Below are 17,682 nucleotides of genomic sequence, written 5' to 3'. Positions count from 1 at the left end.
TGACTTTGTAATGTGTCAACTTGGTTAGGCTGCTCATTTCCTAGGACTGCCTTCCTTGTAAACTTCTGGTTAGTGTGGACCACAGGAGGGAGTCTTGGGTGAAATTTGTTCAACAGAGATAAAGCAGTAGTAATTTTGTAGCTCAACTGTGATGTCACAGATGTGCAGATTAACGTTGTTACTGTGAGGCAGCAGGTGGGCCTATAACTACTCTATCTTCCCCTGGATTATCCTTCAGCCTCTCTGACTTCTTGGCCACATATAGCTTCAAGAAGGGCACTGGCTTCTTTCTGCAAGACATCCACAGTACCAAGGTCAATGACAAGAACTGACACAGCTTCTACCCTTCCGTTCCCTGTGGATTTCAGGTCCAACATTAGAAACAAAGACAATAGTCTTACAGAGACTACTCTATTAGCTCCTTTAATTATGTAAGGTCAAATCCTTTGGATGAGTTGGCCAGCCTTCTCTATGGCTCAAAGCCCTGCATGATTTGGCTTATTTTTTCTTTCCAACTTACTCCATTCTTTGCCTCACTCAGTATTAGTAACATTAAATAGCATTCTTCATGCTAGTTTTCTATGAATTTCTCCACCCCTTCAAGTCCCAAGCTCTTTCCTGTCTCTGCCACTTTGTTCATGCTCTTCATCTGCAGTAGATCTTAGCCTAACCATCAACTTCATGGACTGGCATTCCCTTACCACCCCATCTAAACCGTCCTTTCCTTCAGGTGTTTCCTTCAGGGTTCTAGAGGTTGTGTATGCTTATCTAATTAGCTATTTGGTTAGTTGATCTTTACTAGACTCTAGGTTCCATGACAGCAACAGCTGTATTTGTCTTATTCCACATTGTATATCCTGTCCTAGCACTGTCTGGCACACAGCCTGTTCTCAAAGGATTCATGTAGGGATGAAATGGGAGATATGGAGGACTCTACTTTGTGGGTTTGGAATGATAGAGGGATTAATTTTCTATTCTTTGGCGGTGGGGAGGGGGGCAAGGATTATCCTGCATTCTAGCCCAATTTCTGTTCTTCTTGGCAGGTCAAACTAAGTGCCTAGGGATTCGCTAAGTTGTCTACATCGAATTTGTTACATGTTAAAAGAGTCAATAAAGCTTCTTTGAAGATGCCGGTCATCTTCAGAAACACTTTTTAAAAAGCAAGCAATGATCTTCTATTCTTTCAGAATCCAAAAGAATGTTGTATTATATTCTCTGTAACTTAATTTCCAAGGTCAAATCTTTTGGTATTATCCTGAGCCTCCAGATCCCTTTTAACACTTCATTACTGCAAAGATTCTTTGATGCTGGCCTTGAAATCCCTCATGTCTATTTTCTTACTTCTTTTTATTTTTTTCCAGTATTTAGCCTAGCTATAGAAATAAAAAAAGTTGAGGTGGCTGATAAATTACAGGTTTTAGCACTTTGGGAACAAATGCTACATCCCTACACATTTGCTTTTAGGCTACTTCCCTTGTCAAAGCTCAAACAGTAGTGTCTGGGTATCATGCAGTTTCTGAATGAGTGTTCTCATCCTCCACAAAGCGTGTGTGAAGTAACTTACCCTTGTTTCCAATATTTATGTTTTCTCCCTTGCCCTTGCCCTCCCTTCCACCCCTAGATGAATCTGTTATCGGTAAGGACATTAATGTAAACCCTCTGAATTAAAAACAGATTTTGCTTTCCTGGTTATATTAAATTCGGTGGTCTTAAGCAAAGCCATTTTGAATTCTTTTGACTTGTTATTAATATAAATCGGAAATTTAGTGATTTTCCTATAATGTCTTTTATCAACTGGTGGTTTAATGGGGCAGTGGGGTACGTTTACAATATTTACTGAAGGAAACAACTAAGATACTGCCTTTCAATTTATATCTGAAGTATTTTCTTAGATCTAAATCTAACTAAAAATACAATTGCTACAATTCATTTGGTTAGGTAAATTCCTTCTAGTTACAGGTCTGACAAAGGTTGGTCTGTGTTTATTCAGTTTTGGGAAGCTAACAGCAGGAAGACCACATTCCTCAAAGCAAGACAAAAGCCTTTTCATATTTCTCAGTAAATACTAATAATAGTATAAATTGGCTGAATAATCTGACTGATGGACAATGCTCACAAACAGATTTTAGACAGAAAATAATAGCCACTTGCCAGAATGTTTGGGCATCTGAAGGCTCCCAGTTGAGGACAAGGTTGAAAATAACTCAGTAATTGATAACTGTCACTTTCACTCAGGATCCGATTTCCACCATCTCTGGGAAAATTAAAGACTTCACACCCAAAGCAAACTGCTGGAGTCATTTAAGGCTCTTAAAAGCATACTCAATGATAACAGCAATATAGTAGATCCAATAGCTAGTAGGATGCAAAACAACAATAAAAATAATACCCCAAAACGAATCCTGGCCATCCATGAATGCAAATGCAGGTAGGAAAAAAAAAATAGAACATTTCTCTATTCTCATCCTACTAGAAAGGTGGAAATTTCCATTTTTTAACCTCTAAAAACTGCTTTCACATATCTGACAATAAGACAAAAGTAGGAGGCTCTTGAGAGTTCATCTTGACTTTTATTACACACTAGACATATATGAACTAACCAGAGATGTGCATGATTCTCTGTACTCTTAAAATCACAGGAAATATAATTCCACCTCCCCCTTTTTTTCTGATATTGGAGTAGCATTTCAGATTTTGGAGATTAGCTTAGGGCAAAGTAAAAGTCATGGAAGGCAGTGTATAAATAACATTAATTATGAAGCTACTTTTCAGAAGCTAGTAGTAACTTGCTTAGTAATAACCACAAGGTTGTACAGCGTTCACAATGCTGGTATTAATCAGCTACATATTTTGAACATCTACTGTTACTGGATACCAAAGAAAGTGAGTTATTTAAGAATCTTCCATTCTTGTTATAAGCTTCCTATGATCCAGTAACTTCTCAAAGGCTTTGCAAAAAGCCTAAGTCCTTGCTTTTTGAGAATTTTTTTTTGTGCACCCAGGAAATGTAAATGCAACCATCACTGCTTCTTGTGCAGGTGTGTGCTTTAACAATCAGGGCTGCTTTTGGTATCAAGAGTATGAGCTATTAAGAGTTTCTAAAAATACTGACCTAACTAGTCAGTTGCCTCCACCTTATATATTATTCAGGCAAGTCTTCGGAAAGTATACTACTGTATTCCTAGTCCAAAATAAGGTAGGCATGAATATATTCAACCTTCTTTGCACATACACCAAGGAAGAATTTAAATTTCTGCCCTTGAGTAGTTTTGTGTTAGGCAGGAGGAAAAACATATTCAATTTTGAGGTAGGTAATCAACAGGAATGAGAAAAATACAAGACAGTCTAAGATCTAACCTTTGTCTACCTTTCTAGGCTTATGTCTTAATACTCCCGAAGTGGCACAAGCTAGGTTATTTCTAGTTCTTAACAGACTACTGTGCTTTTGCACAATGCTCTCAAGTTCAGCTTAAGCAGTGCTCCTCTGGAAGTTCACACCCTAACTGAACTGTCACTCTTCTTTATTTTCTTCTAGAATCCTGGGATTATCTGAATAATAAATGCCATCACATTGTACTTTTAATACATACTTCATCTCTTTCACCTAGTGCACTATGAATTACTACGAGGAAGAATCTGTGTGCCTATCTTCCTGTCTTCAGTGATGATATACTGAAAGAATGGTGTAGGAGTAGAAATATTCTATTTACCGGTGCTAACTCTTTTTCACAAAACCAGGCAGAGATCTGCTCATTTTTACTCTGTAAACTTGGAAAAGTTAATTTATTCAATCTCTATTTTGTCCTAACTAGACTGATCATCTTATTACTAAGATGAAGGAATCTATTGCAAGTTACACGTTACTATCATCCCCTGGTATGAAAGAGCGATTTTGAACCTGAACATATAAAAGCATTCAAGATAGTGTCTGGCACAGTAGAACAGGGATTAACAAGACACTGGACTTGATCCTCAAATTATTTAAGCCACAGAAGGGATTCAGACTCTGGCCTTTTGATTGACCACCTTTTAAGATTGCTTGAAAAGACAACGCCCTTCCTATTAGCACAGCTGAAGCCAATCCAGAACTAAACATCAGCACACAAAAAATACCAGGATAGATGGAATCAAAAGACTCTGAAGCCAAAAGGAGGCTAGGGAGAGCAACTGAACTTAGCAAGCTGAGGACTTCAGTGTCCATCATCCGATCCTGCCCTGTAACAACAGGTCTATATGATAGAGATATTCCATCTGAGCTGGAGGCCATTATCCTTAGCAAACTAACACAGAACAGAAAACCAAATACATGTTCTCACTTAGAAGTAGGAGCTAAATGATGAGAACTCAAGGACACAAAGAAAGGAACAACAGACACTGGGGCCTACTTGAGGGTGGAGGGTGGGAGGAGGGAGAAGAGCAGGGAAAATAACTACTGGGTACTAGGCTTAGCACCTGGGTGACAAAATAATCTGTACAACAAAACCACTTGACATGAGTTTACCTATATAACAACCTGCACATGTACCCCTGAACCTAAAAGTTAAAAAAATAAAAGAGATAGTCTATCTGATGCTTAAATTGATCTTTAATAACCTTCTGCATCCCACCACCCCACCAAAACCACAAGAGAAATATCTCAATATTCTGTGGGCTTAAAACCACCTACACTGCCCCTTGGGTTAGAGAGAACAGGATTCAGTGGTCCTCTTTGAAAAATATACATTAAAGAAAATGTTAATTGCTTTTATTCATACTGAGTCTCTCCCTGACTTCTCCAAAAGCTTGTGTTTCAAAAGGTCAGAATGGTTGTTGTTACAAATATGCTGCCTCCCACTCTGTTTAGCATCTATACAAAGCAAAACGTTTTGTATGTTTCCACAAATTTTCCCCCAAAATTATCTCTTCCTTTACTTTCCACCTACCTCCTCTGAGATGCCAAATTAAGAAATGTCTTAGAATATCTAGAATATTCTTCCTCTTTTCATATTCGATTTGTCTTAGCATATAAAAAATTAGTTGACATGGCTTTCGGAAAGTCCAGTTGGCAGCAGAGCTGGACAACAGATGGCCACCCAGAAATTAGAGCCAGAAAGGTGACTTACTCAGCATGGATACACTGACAAGAATCCTATTTTTGAGAAACCCTAAAAATCCTTGACCTGATGTAAAGCCCAAGAGGCAGTTTAGAGGAAGAACAATGATTATAACCTGATTCCCTATCTAAAGCAAAATATACCACTTTTAACTGCCATAGACATGCCAAAAATATAAAACCAAAACCAAACCAAAACAAACAAACAAAAAATCCCCAGATAACAAAATACAGAAAATCAAACCAAAACCAAAAAACACCCCCAAACAAAAAACCACCACAGGCAACACACAAGCTTAAGATGTTTCCTAGAATCCATTCCAAGTGGTTTAAATTAGTCTAAAATAAAAATAGGTGGCTTTCAGTTCCATACTTTGTTTCTGCAGAAATAACTACTAGCCTATTAATCTAGAAATAATTTTCTTTTTTTGTTTAAAAAAAGGAAGAGTTTGTTCATTTTATCTTTATGATGAATTAATAGCTGCAAACAATCTAATTAATACTATCTACAACAGGTAATTTTTAGCTAAGATTTAAGTTCCTCGTAGCTCTGAAATTTTAACTGAATTTTAGTTGAACCTTAAGAAATGTTAACCATGACCTTAAAATAACTGCTCTATTGTAAAATTTAGAAGTCACATTCCTAATATTCCTCTTGCCTAGACTAAAAATTGTTGAAGGTCTCCTTTCACTATCAAAGTTCAAAGATACTTGTGCCACAGTATACAAATCAGTAGATTTGAAAACTATTTATCACCTCCAAAGTAACAAAAGAGATTCCAGTTCAAGTTGACAAAACACAAACTGGATTTAAAGTGCTGTGTTAAAAAACAAAACAAAAATACAGTTCCTTTACGGCAATTAAAATAAATGTTTCATTTTTGAAGCCATGACACTAAAAAGAATGAAAAACACATATAGGATAATTATTTTATAATTGTTCTTTTCATTCTAAGAATGTTGTGTTTTTCAGAGAAAGACAGCTTTCCAGCAAAAATTCATGCACAAAATACATATACTTGACAAGATGTTTCAGAGCCTACTATGTCATTTGGCTAGTCTAAATCCACTAATGTTAAATATCAACATTTTCCCAATAGTATTTTTAAGTTACATCTCATTTACCTTCGTCCTAAAAAACTGCATAAGCTTGTTTTAAATATTTTAAATACTTGTCATAAACTAGAGTTTGCTAAGAGTAGAGGTACTCTGGTTAATGATCAAAATGGTGTGCCCAGAGGAAAAGCAAGCACTATTAAATATTAATGCAATCCTTATCAACACAAATTGAGCCATTTTAATAAAAAAGCTAGTCCAAAAAAGGGTCTCATTCTATAAAGATTAAATCATTTCCAAATCACAGTGAAAGGAACTTGAGTAATTAACCAATTTTGTTTTCTACTATGTGCCTTAGAGATACCTCACTAAAATTTCGTATCTGATACAACAGAATAACATTTGCAGAATGTAATATTGTAGTGACAGTACTGAGGTTGATTGTTACAGACTATTAAATGGTTACATCTTAATTGTTTATACAGAACATTGGTCCAATAACATTAAAATAGAGAACAGCATCTGGAAATTTATCTCATTCAATGTTCGGAGATAAAAGAGTTAAACATCCTTTCCATTATTTTCTGCAGTCAGTCCTTGTTCACAATCAAATCTGATGGCAACTAAATTCTGGCATTTTCCCCAGCTACTGTATGAAGAGGATGCTGAAGGCCATTACTATACAGCATACTGCAACATAAGGACTCTTCCGTTCGCCTGTTGAAAAAAAGGAGATATTCATCTTGATTAACTGAGTGGCTAACCTGGCTATGACAAGGTTATACTACCATAAGAATCAAGATAACATTCTTCCCTAGGAGGCCCGCACATTGGGGGTGGGGCAGTGACAAAAACTAGATGCAACATAAAAAACAAGTACAATACAGAATGGGCTAAACTATTAATATATCAATTTATTTCTAAGAGGATCTTCTTTTCATATATTTAGAAAACCTCGAAAGCATCATTTCTTTGTCACTGTGTAAACTCAGACACTAAAAAATACAATGCAGAATGTAGGACAGAGATCCAAGAGAAACGATCTCGACTCAATTGAGGCCAAAGAAATATTGTTTATTTTCTGTCTATAAAAAGAACAAAACTTCCATCCATAAAAAGACACAACAGTTTTCCTTACTGGTAGCAATTTGTGACACTTAAAGGTACAGGGAAGGGGGAGCATTCATGGATGAAAATAAAGAGAGGATGGTCAATAAAACTGCATTTAAAAAATGGACAAATTAAAATGCTTAATTAAAAAAATTAGAAAAACTATTTCTGAGATAGTATGCTTACTCTGGGTTAGAAAAGTAGAACTAAAACTAACCACTTCTGTATCAGTCAATTTTTCACATGCATTTAAGGAATGCTTGTATTTGGATGCTTTCCTTTGCACGAAGTAAATCTAAAACTGGCTTGTGAATTGTCTCGCAAACAGATAGAGATCATGTCATCATGAGTTAACTCAAATTGATCTTATTCTTCTCTGTTCCTTCAATAACTGCAAGGCTATACTAATTCATAAAGCACCAGACATTTCTATGCTGCCATGAGGGCGGTATAAGAAAGGAAGAAGAAACTACTTCTAGAAATAATCCTGGGTATGTGCCTGGCATCCTCTAGTAGAGATGGTTTACACTACCCTCACCTGTGCTTTTCCATGATGTTTAAAGTCAACTCTTTCTTAATGAAACTCCTTATTCCACTTAGCAAGTTCAGCAAACTACCTCTAGAAAATGTTCATCCTGACCATCTTTATTAACTAAAATTCTCAAGGTCATTTTCATTTTTATAGCTTCCTCACTGACCTCACACTGCCATATTATTGAGTTTATGTCTTAGTGTCTGCTCATTGTTAATTTCCATAGAAAATATTATACACATACAAAAAAATAAACTTTTGGGGTTTTTCTGAAAGTATTTGTTTAATCCGTAGACATTTAATGGACTGCCTTCCGGCTAAAAAAAATCTAGAAAGTGAAACTGTTTTTACAATACCATCACCTCAACTGAAAATAAAAATCTTTTAAAATTAAAAAAAATCTTGGGTCACAATCTGTAAACAATGCTAATTCTCTTGGAGAAAAAAGCCCAAGTCACCAAACAAAACAAAAACAACCCCATTTGTAAATAAATTTCAGAAAGACTTCGTAAGCAAGCCTGTCACTCTTACTAGGGCTATATACCCTCATCTCATATAGTCTTATTAAATACTTAAAAGAAATTAATACTGTCCTAAGTTTTCCATATGGTGGAAATTAATTTTTGAGGAAGTTCCCCTTTTCCTCATCCTTCAACTTAGAATGCTATCATTTACATATGGATTTAATTTTCCTGTTTTTAATTTTCTTAAAAGAGACTGCCATGTGGTAGAGCTAAACATCTTTAGTTGAACTTGGGTTTTAATGTTACTTTTTGTCTGGTCTTAGGTCTGTATAAGTGAATGTAAAACAGTTGCTGTAATGTGATGTGTAACATGATAAGATGATTTGGCTAGGTCTTTTCCCATTAAAATTGTATCATTTCTTTGTGGATATATTCTGTGTCAAGATAAGAGAGGAGCATATGCTTGAGAAAGCAGCATATCAGCAACATTTTCTAAGTCACTCTGCCAAAATGAAAAGCTAATGCTTTCACAGAATTGGCAAGAATGAACATTTGAAATGAACCATTCAACCTATAGCATTCATACAGTCAAGAGAGGAAAATGGAAATAATAAATAACAAGCAAAAAAAAAAAAGGACACTAGACACTATTTATAATCAGACATAAAAACAGATCATACAACAGGAAATCATTAAGAAAGATACAAACTAGACATCTTAAACTCAGCTATGTTCTTTTCAAGCAATAATTGTGAACAAAGGGGCTGTTTGGGCTGGCTACTAAATGGAACTGTACACACTTCTCTCATTACATAAGATGGATTTAAAATACCTTAATATTTTCTTTATGCATTAGCGATTTAATAAAACTGAGATGAAAACGATGCCTCTTAACTCCAGACCTGCTCTTCCATTATGTTCTCTCTTTGTACTTTACTTGAGGTATTCTTAACCACTGTTTCTTGGCCATATTCTTTCTCAGAGTAACTTGTCTCTGAAGCATGCAGTTTGGTGTGTGTATATTTATATTTACCACTAACTACCAGTATTAACCATTGAGGATGCTATTTTGTCACTCTTTTCTTGGTTCTTTTTGAAGTGCTTAAGATTTCTCCTATTATTTCAGGGTTTGCAGTTGTTCATAACTGAGTGCCAGATAAGTCTGCACCATAAATTTCTGTAAATCTAGAGCAGCCCTTCTCACTCCAGTACTATGGACATTTTGAGCTTGATAATTCTGTTGTGATGGATTCCCTGTGCATCCTAGGATGCTTAGCAACATCCCTCACCTATACCCACTACCTGTCCCTGAGTCCAGCTGTGACTATCAAAGCTGTCTCTCTATTTTGTCAAATGTCCCAGAGTGGTAACTACTTATCTAGGGTATATCTGTGATTTTACCAGTTTAAGGTAATGATACTTATTACAAAAGAAAGACTCTTAGACCTATCACCGTAAGAGAGAACAAAGTATGACAGAACACTGAGGAAGAATAGCTGAATACGTTAAAGTCGTACTTATTTCTCTGGAAGATAAAGTCTGTTTCAATAGTCATTATATCAGAATTATGGCCTTGAAACAGGCACTTTTCTATGAAGTCTTTTATGCTTATACTATCATTTGCCATAACAAGAACCTGGAAAGGCCAAAGAACCTTATGATTTCATCATCACAGATTTAGAAAGGACTTCGGGATAATTTAGTATTATGCTTACAATTTCCACCATTAATGGGTCTTGCCTATCATTAAAAGCTTAAGGGAAGAAAACCTGCTCTCAAAATTATTTCAATGGCTAACAACATATGAACCTTATATGATGCTTTAAAGATTTGAAGACTAGTTTATGCTATAACCATCTTCAGACATATTACATCAATTCCCAGGTTTTCTCTAAAAAAATCTCTAAGTACAGACATATTTCATTTTATCGTGCTTTGCAGATATTGCCCCTTTGAAAAAAAATTGAAGGTTTATGGCAACCTTGCATTGAGCAAGTCTATTGGTGCCATTTTTTAAAAACAGCATGTGCTCAATTTGTGTCTCTATGTCATATTTTGGCAATTCTCCCAATATTTCAAACTTTTTCATTATTATTGTATCTTTTATGGTGATCTGCAATCATTGATCTTTCATGGTACCATTGCAATTGTTGTGGGGCACCATGAACTGTGCTAATATAAGATGGCAAACTTATTTGATAAATGATACACCAATGATAAGAAACTACAGCAAGTTATGCAGAAACTAGCTAAGATAACTGATGAAAGTAGCTACACTAAACAACAGATTTTCAATGTAGACAAAGTGGCCTTCTATTGAAAAAGATGGCATCTAGGAATTTCACAGCTACAGAGGAGAAGTCAGTGACTGGCTTCTACCGCTTCAAAGGACAGGCTGACTCATGTTAGGGGCAAATGTAGCTGGTGACTTTAAGTGGAAGTCAATGCTCATTCACCTGCTGAAAATTCTACAGCTTTTAAGAATTATGCTAAATCTGCTCTGCCTATGCTCTAGAAACAGAACAACTAAGTCTGGATGACAGCATATCTGTTTACAGCATGGTTTACCGAATACTTCAATGGAGGAAGTAACCACAGATGTGGTGAAAAGAGTAAGAGAACTTTAATTAGAAGGGGAGCCTGAAAATGTGACTGAATTACTATAATCTCATGATGAAATCGGAATGAATAACTGCTTCTTATGAGCAAAGAAAATGGTTTCTTGAGATGGAATTTACTCCTGGTGAGGATGCCGTGAACATTGTTGAAATGACAACAAAGGATTTAAAATATTACATAAACTTAGTTCCTAAATCAGTGGAGGGTTTGAGAGGATTGAATCCAGTTTTGAAAGAAATTCTACTGTGGATAAAATGCTACCAAATAGCACTGCATGTTACAGAGAAATCTTTCATGAAAGGAAGAGTCAATCCATGTGGCAAACTTCACTGCTATCTTATTTTAAGAAACTGCCAGTCACCCCAACCTTCAACAACCACCACCCTGATCAATCAGCAGCAATCAACACTGAGGCAAGACCCTCCACCAGCGGAATGATTATGACTCACTAAAGGGTCAGATATAATCATCAGTGATTTTTAGCAACACGGTATTTTTCAATTAAGGTACACACATTGTTTTTAAAGACACACTGCTACTCCACATTTAATAGACCACTAATGTACACAAAACTTTTATGTGTACCAGAAACCAAAAAAAATTGTTGACTTGCTTTATTGTGGTGGTCTGGGACTGAACATGCAGTATTTCTGAGGTATACCTGCATTACAAATACTCAGTTTGTATTTTTCTTTTATTATTATTATTATTATACTTCAAGTTTTAGGGTACATGTGCACAATGTGCAGGTTAGTTACGTATGTATACATGTGCCATGCTGATGTGCTGCACCCATTAACTCGTCATTTAGCATTAGGTATAGCCCAAATGCTATCCCTCCCCCCTCTCCCCACCCCACATCAGTCCCCAGAGTGTGATGTTCCCCTTCCTGTGTCCATGTGTTCTCATTGTTCAATTCCCATCTATGAGTGAGAACATGCGGTGTTTGGTTTTTTGTCCTTGGCGATAGTTTACTGAGAATGATGATTTCCAATTTCATCCATGTCCCTACAAAGGACATGAACTCATCATTTTTTATGGCTGCATAGTATTCCATGGTGTATATGTGCCACATTTTCTTAATCCAGTCAATCATTGTTGGACATTTGGGTTGGTTCCAATTCTTTGCTATTGTGAATAGTGCCGCAATAAACATACGTGTACATGTGTCTTTATAGCAGCATGATTTATAGTCCTTTGGGTATATACCCAGTAAGGGGATGGCTGGGTCAAATGGTATTTCCAGTTCTAGATCCCTGAGGAATCACCTCACTGACTTCCACAATGGTTGAACTAGTTTACAGTCTCACTAACAGTGTAAAAGTGTTCCTATGTCTCCACATCCTCTCCAGCACCTGTTGTTTCCTGACTTCTTAATGATTGCCATTCTAACTGGTGTGAGATGGTATCTCATTGTGGTTTTGATTTGCATTTCTCTGATGGCCAGTGATACTGAGCATTTTTTCATGTGTCTTTTGGCTGCATAAATGTCTTCTTTTGAGAAGTGTCTGTTCATATCCTTTGCCCACTTTTTGATGGGGTTGTTTGTTTTTTTCTTGTAAATTTGAGTTCATTGTAGATTCTAGATATTAGCCCTTTGTCAGATGAGTAGGTTGCAAAAATTTTCTCCCATTTTTTAGGTTGCCTGTTCACTCTGATGGTAGTTTCTTTTGCTGTGCAGAAGCTCTTTGGTTTAATGAGATCCCATTTGTCAATTTTGTCTTTTGTTGCCATTGCTTTTGGTGTTTTAGACATGAAGTCCTTGCCCATGCCTATGTCCTGAATGGTAATGCCTAGGTTTTCTTCTAGGGTTTTTACGGTTTTAGGTCTAACGTTTAAGTCTTTAATCCATCTTGAATTAATTTTTGTATAAGGTGTCAGGAAGGGATCCAGTTTCAGCTTTCTACATATGGCTAGCCAGTTTTCCCAGCACCATTTATTAAATAGGGAATCCTTTCCCCATTGCTTGTTTTTCTCAGGTTTGTCAAAGATTAGATAGTTGTAGATATGCGGCGTTATTTCTGAGGGCTCTATTCTGTTCCATTGATCTATATCTCTGTTTTGGTACCAGTACCATGCTGTTTTGGTTACTGTAGCCTTTTACTTTGGCTTTCAACTTCTCAGAGATGTGGAAAATTTAGAGGATGGTCCATAAAGGAAACAAACTTCATGAGATTGAAAAATACAAACTGTATAGTTTGAAGTCAGGTACTCAAACTATACAGTTTGTATTTTTCAATCTCATGAAGTTTGTTTCCTTTATGGACCATCCTCTAAATTTTCCACATCTCTGAGAAGTTGAAAGCCAAAATATAACACAATACTCTAAAGGGAACACAGTTTATCTAATGGAGATGCCTCTTCAATTCTCCATCCTATTAAAAGGGATTAGTTGAGAGAATTTAGGCTGTTGTCAGACTGGCTAACAATAAATGTCAAACGTAGAAAAAATATTTTTCATTATAAATGTCTAACAGCTTTATGAAAGAAAAGTAGTTAAGCATAAATTCAAAGTTAGAAGAAGAGTACTAAAACAAAAGAATTTTTCTTTGGTTATGCAAATGATTCCAAAGAGGACAGATAAGAAATATTCAATTTCAGTCCAAGTGGTATATGTACAAATGCCTGGAGTCTTTTTTTTTTTTAATTAAAAAGGTTAAAAAAGGGTGTAATTTATTATTCAAGAATACTGATGAATGGCTGGGCACAGTGGCTCATGCCTGTAATCCCAGCACTTTGGGAGGCCGAGGCGGGCGGATCACAAGGTCAGGAGTTGGAGAGCAGCCTGGCCGACATAGTGAAACCCTGTCTCTACTAAAAATACAAAAAATTAGCTGGGCGTGGTGGTGGGTGCCTGTAATCCCAGCTACTCGGGAGACTGAGGCAGGAGAATCGCTTGAACCTGGGAGGCGGAGCTTGCAGTGAGCGGAGATCGTGCCACTGCACTCCAGCCTGGGCAACACTGCAAGACTCCATCTCCAAAAAAAAAAAAAAAAAAAATACTGATGAATGATGCAATAAAATACATGTTAATTGATTCACTTAATCATTTGAGAGTCTACTATGTGCTGGGTACCGTGTTAAATGTTACATATACAGGGTGAATGGATAGGAGTACATTATTAACTATAAAAACATGTATGATGCTACTAATCTCTTATCATGGAAAGTTGTAAGACAACCACATCTACCTTAACTTTAATTGCTTCTTGGCCTTTTAGCTAAGATCAAGACTTTAACTCGAGTCATACAGTTCGGCTATGACCACATGGGTTCAATAGACAAAACAGTTAAACATTCTGTTACTTAAATAGGGCAATAAAGTGATTATGTTCAGATAGCTGCTCAGAAAGACTTTCATTAGATGGGAATACATCCTAGTTATCAAAATGGTATACATTATACACAACAGCATGCTCTATACTTCTATACTATCAACATGTGTGCATAAAACCACATACATTTATTTCCCCCAATACCAGGAATGCATGGTATTTGATATCTAAATTAGAGAGACTTTTCTGTCTCTGTGTTAATGAAGTATCCACCAAATCTAGTTTTATTCTTTTTTTATTTTGAGACAGAGTCTCACTCTGTCGCCCAGGATGGGGCACAGTGGTGTGATCTGGCTCACTGCAACCTTTGCCTCTCGGGTTCAAGAGATCCTTCTGCCTCAGCCTCCTGAGTAGCTGGGATTACAGGTGTGCATGCCCAGCTAACTTTTAGTAGAGACAGGGTTTCATCATGTTGGCCAGACTGGTCTCAAACTCCTGACCTCAGGTAATCCTCCTGCCTTGGCCTCAAAAAGTGCTGGGACTACAGGCGTGAGCCACCACGCCTGGCCCAAATGTGGTTTTAAATAGCATAAGGAAAAGAGCTTGGTACAACTTATAAACTTTTGCAAAAATGCATAAAATTGGGAAGCCTGCCCTTTGAAAATTAACATTTGACTTGTGAGATTATAACCTAAGTAAATTGGTCAACAATTTACAGCTGAAGAAATGGAGGGAGATTATAGACACTTACCAATTCTGGCACACTTCCAAAATATACCCAACAATCTGCATAGAATAAAAAAAGAAAAAAAGTAGCTATTGATTACTCGGAAAGGTAAATTATTCTCTTGATATCATATAGGGAATTAATTGTATATTAACATATTAACCTTTAACACTTTGCTTCAAATTTGAAATCTCCTTATTTGATGTTGAGCCACCATTCATGTATGAAAGTAGGACACAATGACATATCAACCATCAATGTACAGAAACTGCTATGAAATGGAATATAAATAGTGTCATAGGTCAAATCCAGGGCAAATTAGTGAGAGTGGCAAAAATTTGCATAAGGGCTTACTATTCAGTTGACTTACTCTACTTTCAAAAGCAGAAAATGTATATGGCAATTTAAGCATCAATTTTGATAAAATGTTAAATGAACATTTTTTGGTTGAATGTGACACCAAAAACACTCTTATAATAAACTTTAATTTCTTACAGAATGTAGCTCTAAAGTTAAATAATCTATAATAATGAATTCCAATGATGGTATTTACTTATCTGTGTCATTTACTAAGAAAGAATTAAAAATGTGCCTATATTTTCAATATAAGTAGAAAATCTTCTAGTTTAAAGGACACTCTATGTGAATTCACTAAATATGGCATTTAAAGCACATACTCTGGGAATAAGTATTAGAATGGAGATATATATTTCAACTGTATGAATGAATATATTATGAATTACATATTATATGGAGTTATCACTTATTTGGCATGTATAACAAATCATTTTTAAAAAAAGACCGAATCATCAATGAATAGAGATATCTTAAAAAATAACACTAAGGACACTACTTAGTTGGTCTGACAAAGTAAAAGAATTATAAATAGTGTCACATATGGTTGCAAATTAAGATAAATTAATATTATGTTACGTAAATTTGAATTATTATCTCAAGAAAATCAGAATACTTAAATTCCAGAAAATTTATAGTATACTTTTTTTTTTTTTTTTTTACCAAAAGAGATGGCTGGCTAGTGAATCATTACATCTGAATGGGTAAGACTGACAGAAAATTCTGGTTCAGTTAAGTTCTATATATGTTCCTCCTCTGAAGTATAACTTCCTGAACTCAAAGCAAAAGGTCTCTTAGCCTATCAACCATCAATGTATAGAAACTGCTATGAACTGGAATATACATAGTTTAGATTAAATGGAATTAAGCAAAAACATGAGTTTATTTCAAAGTATGAATATTCTGACAGGCTAAACAATTTTACCATAGAAATAAAATGACAAAGCCCATATACATTCCTGAAAATAAGCTAAAATAAAGGCCAAATTATGCTTAAATTAAATCCTACTCACTGGTTGCGTAACTGTGAGCAAGGTATTGTATCTCTTTAACAAAAGGACCCACCCTCAAAGGGTTGTTATGAGGATGAAATGAGTGATTACACGGAAAGTCCTTAGAATGGTGACTTAGATGTACTGTGTTCATATATAGGCTAAGGATACACGTGATAACTCTAGGTATCACTTAAAATTGGCTAACATTTCTTCATCAAACAATGGAATAGGTTAGGCATTTGCAAAGCCATGGCTCCTTCATTCTAGAACCCACTGAAAACCACAAGATCACAAACTCAAGGTCTTTTTGGGTCTAATATTCTAGAAACAAAATATCATTAAGAAACTGGTACAACAGGATTAACATATTAACAGCTTTTATAAATGAGTAAAGAACCCTAACTTGGTAACTCAGAGACTTAGCAGCACCACTTTGGTTTTTTCCACATATTTCTCTACCTAGATATATTTCTGTAATACCCCAATTTTACTTACACATGAGCACACACACACACACACACGAACCCTGTTAGTTGATTTAAAAAATGTAATTACGTTGCTTAGTTATTATGGCTAAATACCAATAAGTATATTTGCTGATAATGCTATCAGGTCTATGAAACCAGGATAAAGACCATGTAGTAATCTTTTTTTCTGCTGCTTAGTTCTATATTATTTGAAGTAGCAAAAACTGAAGTTATTTTAAACAGTGAAGTCATCAAGAACTTGCTTTATCCAATCTGTCTAGATATCTCCACCTAAGCATGGTATATATTCTCAGTATAATAAAAGATTACGAGTCTCATAAAAACATGTAATTTTAACAGAAAGAGACTAGGCCTATAAAATTTTCTATACAAAATAATTCTTAGTTATAAATCAACATAAAATGGTGCTTAACACGTATATAAGTAGAAATAAAGGTTTTAAAAAAAGCTTTCAAACAGTTGACTGTATTAGTACATATTTTAAAATGTAAAAATAGGCATGCTCTTTTTGGTCTTTTATGTTGGAGAAATATACTACCACTCAACCTTTACTAGAAGGTTGGCAGCCCTGAGAACTCCTTTGTTAATGTAGCATGTTATGAACATATTCCTGCTCCCAAGGAATAAGAAGCAGACATTTCCACATGCAACCTACTTGCTTTTGAAGAAGAATTTTCGTGATAGCATAGGGAAAGTATTCTACTACTATGTAATTATTCTTTAATGAGATAAACACTTAAATATCTTAGATGGACATTATGCATTATATTAGAATTCCAATAAAGTCATCAATAGGAATAAGTGTTTACTAGAGTCTACCATATGCTTTAATTCTAAGTTTACAGTTGGCGGGTACAGAAGGGAAAGATACAATGAAACTGTCTACCTGGATAGAAAGACTTCATGCACAGCCAAGCAACAAATAACGTAATTTCAACAAATGGGTGAATACTGAAGAATAAATTCAACA

General features: G+C 35.6%; 1 protein-coding gene and 1 non-coding gene across 3 annotated transcripts in view; both read right to left on the bottom strand.

The window, feature by feature from the left end:
- Positions 1–17,682, bottom strand: part of TMEM167A (transmembrane protein 167A) — a 230,032-nt gene that overhangs the window by 199,537 nt on the left and 12,813 nt on the right. The window contains exons 3-4 of one of the 2 annotated variants that reach the window (XM_003822247.3): positions 14,900–14,934; positions 2,551–6,865 (exon numbers count right to left, since the gene is read on the bottom strand). In XM_003822247.3, the coding sequence (XP_003822295.1) occupies positions 6,795–6,865; positions 14,900–14,934 (106 nt within the window). In that variant the 3' untranslated portion in view covers positions 2,551–6,794. Of the gene's footprint in view, positions 1–2,550; positions 6,866–14,899; positions 14,935–17,682 lie in introns of those variants that run through there. The other variant, XM_063604412.1, reaches the window with a different exon arrangement.
- On the bottom strand, positions 17,229–17,362 carry LOC112440006 (small nucleolar RNA U109). Its single transcript, XR_003028216.1, has one exon. It is a non-coding gene; the product is annotated as a small nucleolar RNA U109 (small nucleolar RNA).

Source organism: Pan paniscus, chromosome 4, assembly GCF_029289425.2.
Source record: "Pan paniscus chromosome 4, NHGRI_mPanPan1-v2.0_pri, whole genome shotgun sequence".
NCBI lineage: Eukaryota > Metazoa > Chordata > Mammalia > Primates > Hominidae > Pan > Pan paniscus.
Note: the sequence above shows the minus strand (reverse complement) of the source record. Positions and strands in the feature narration are given on the sequence as shown.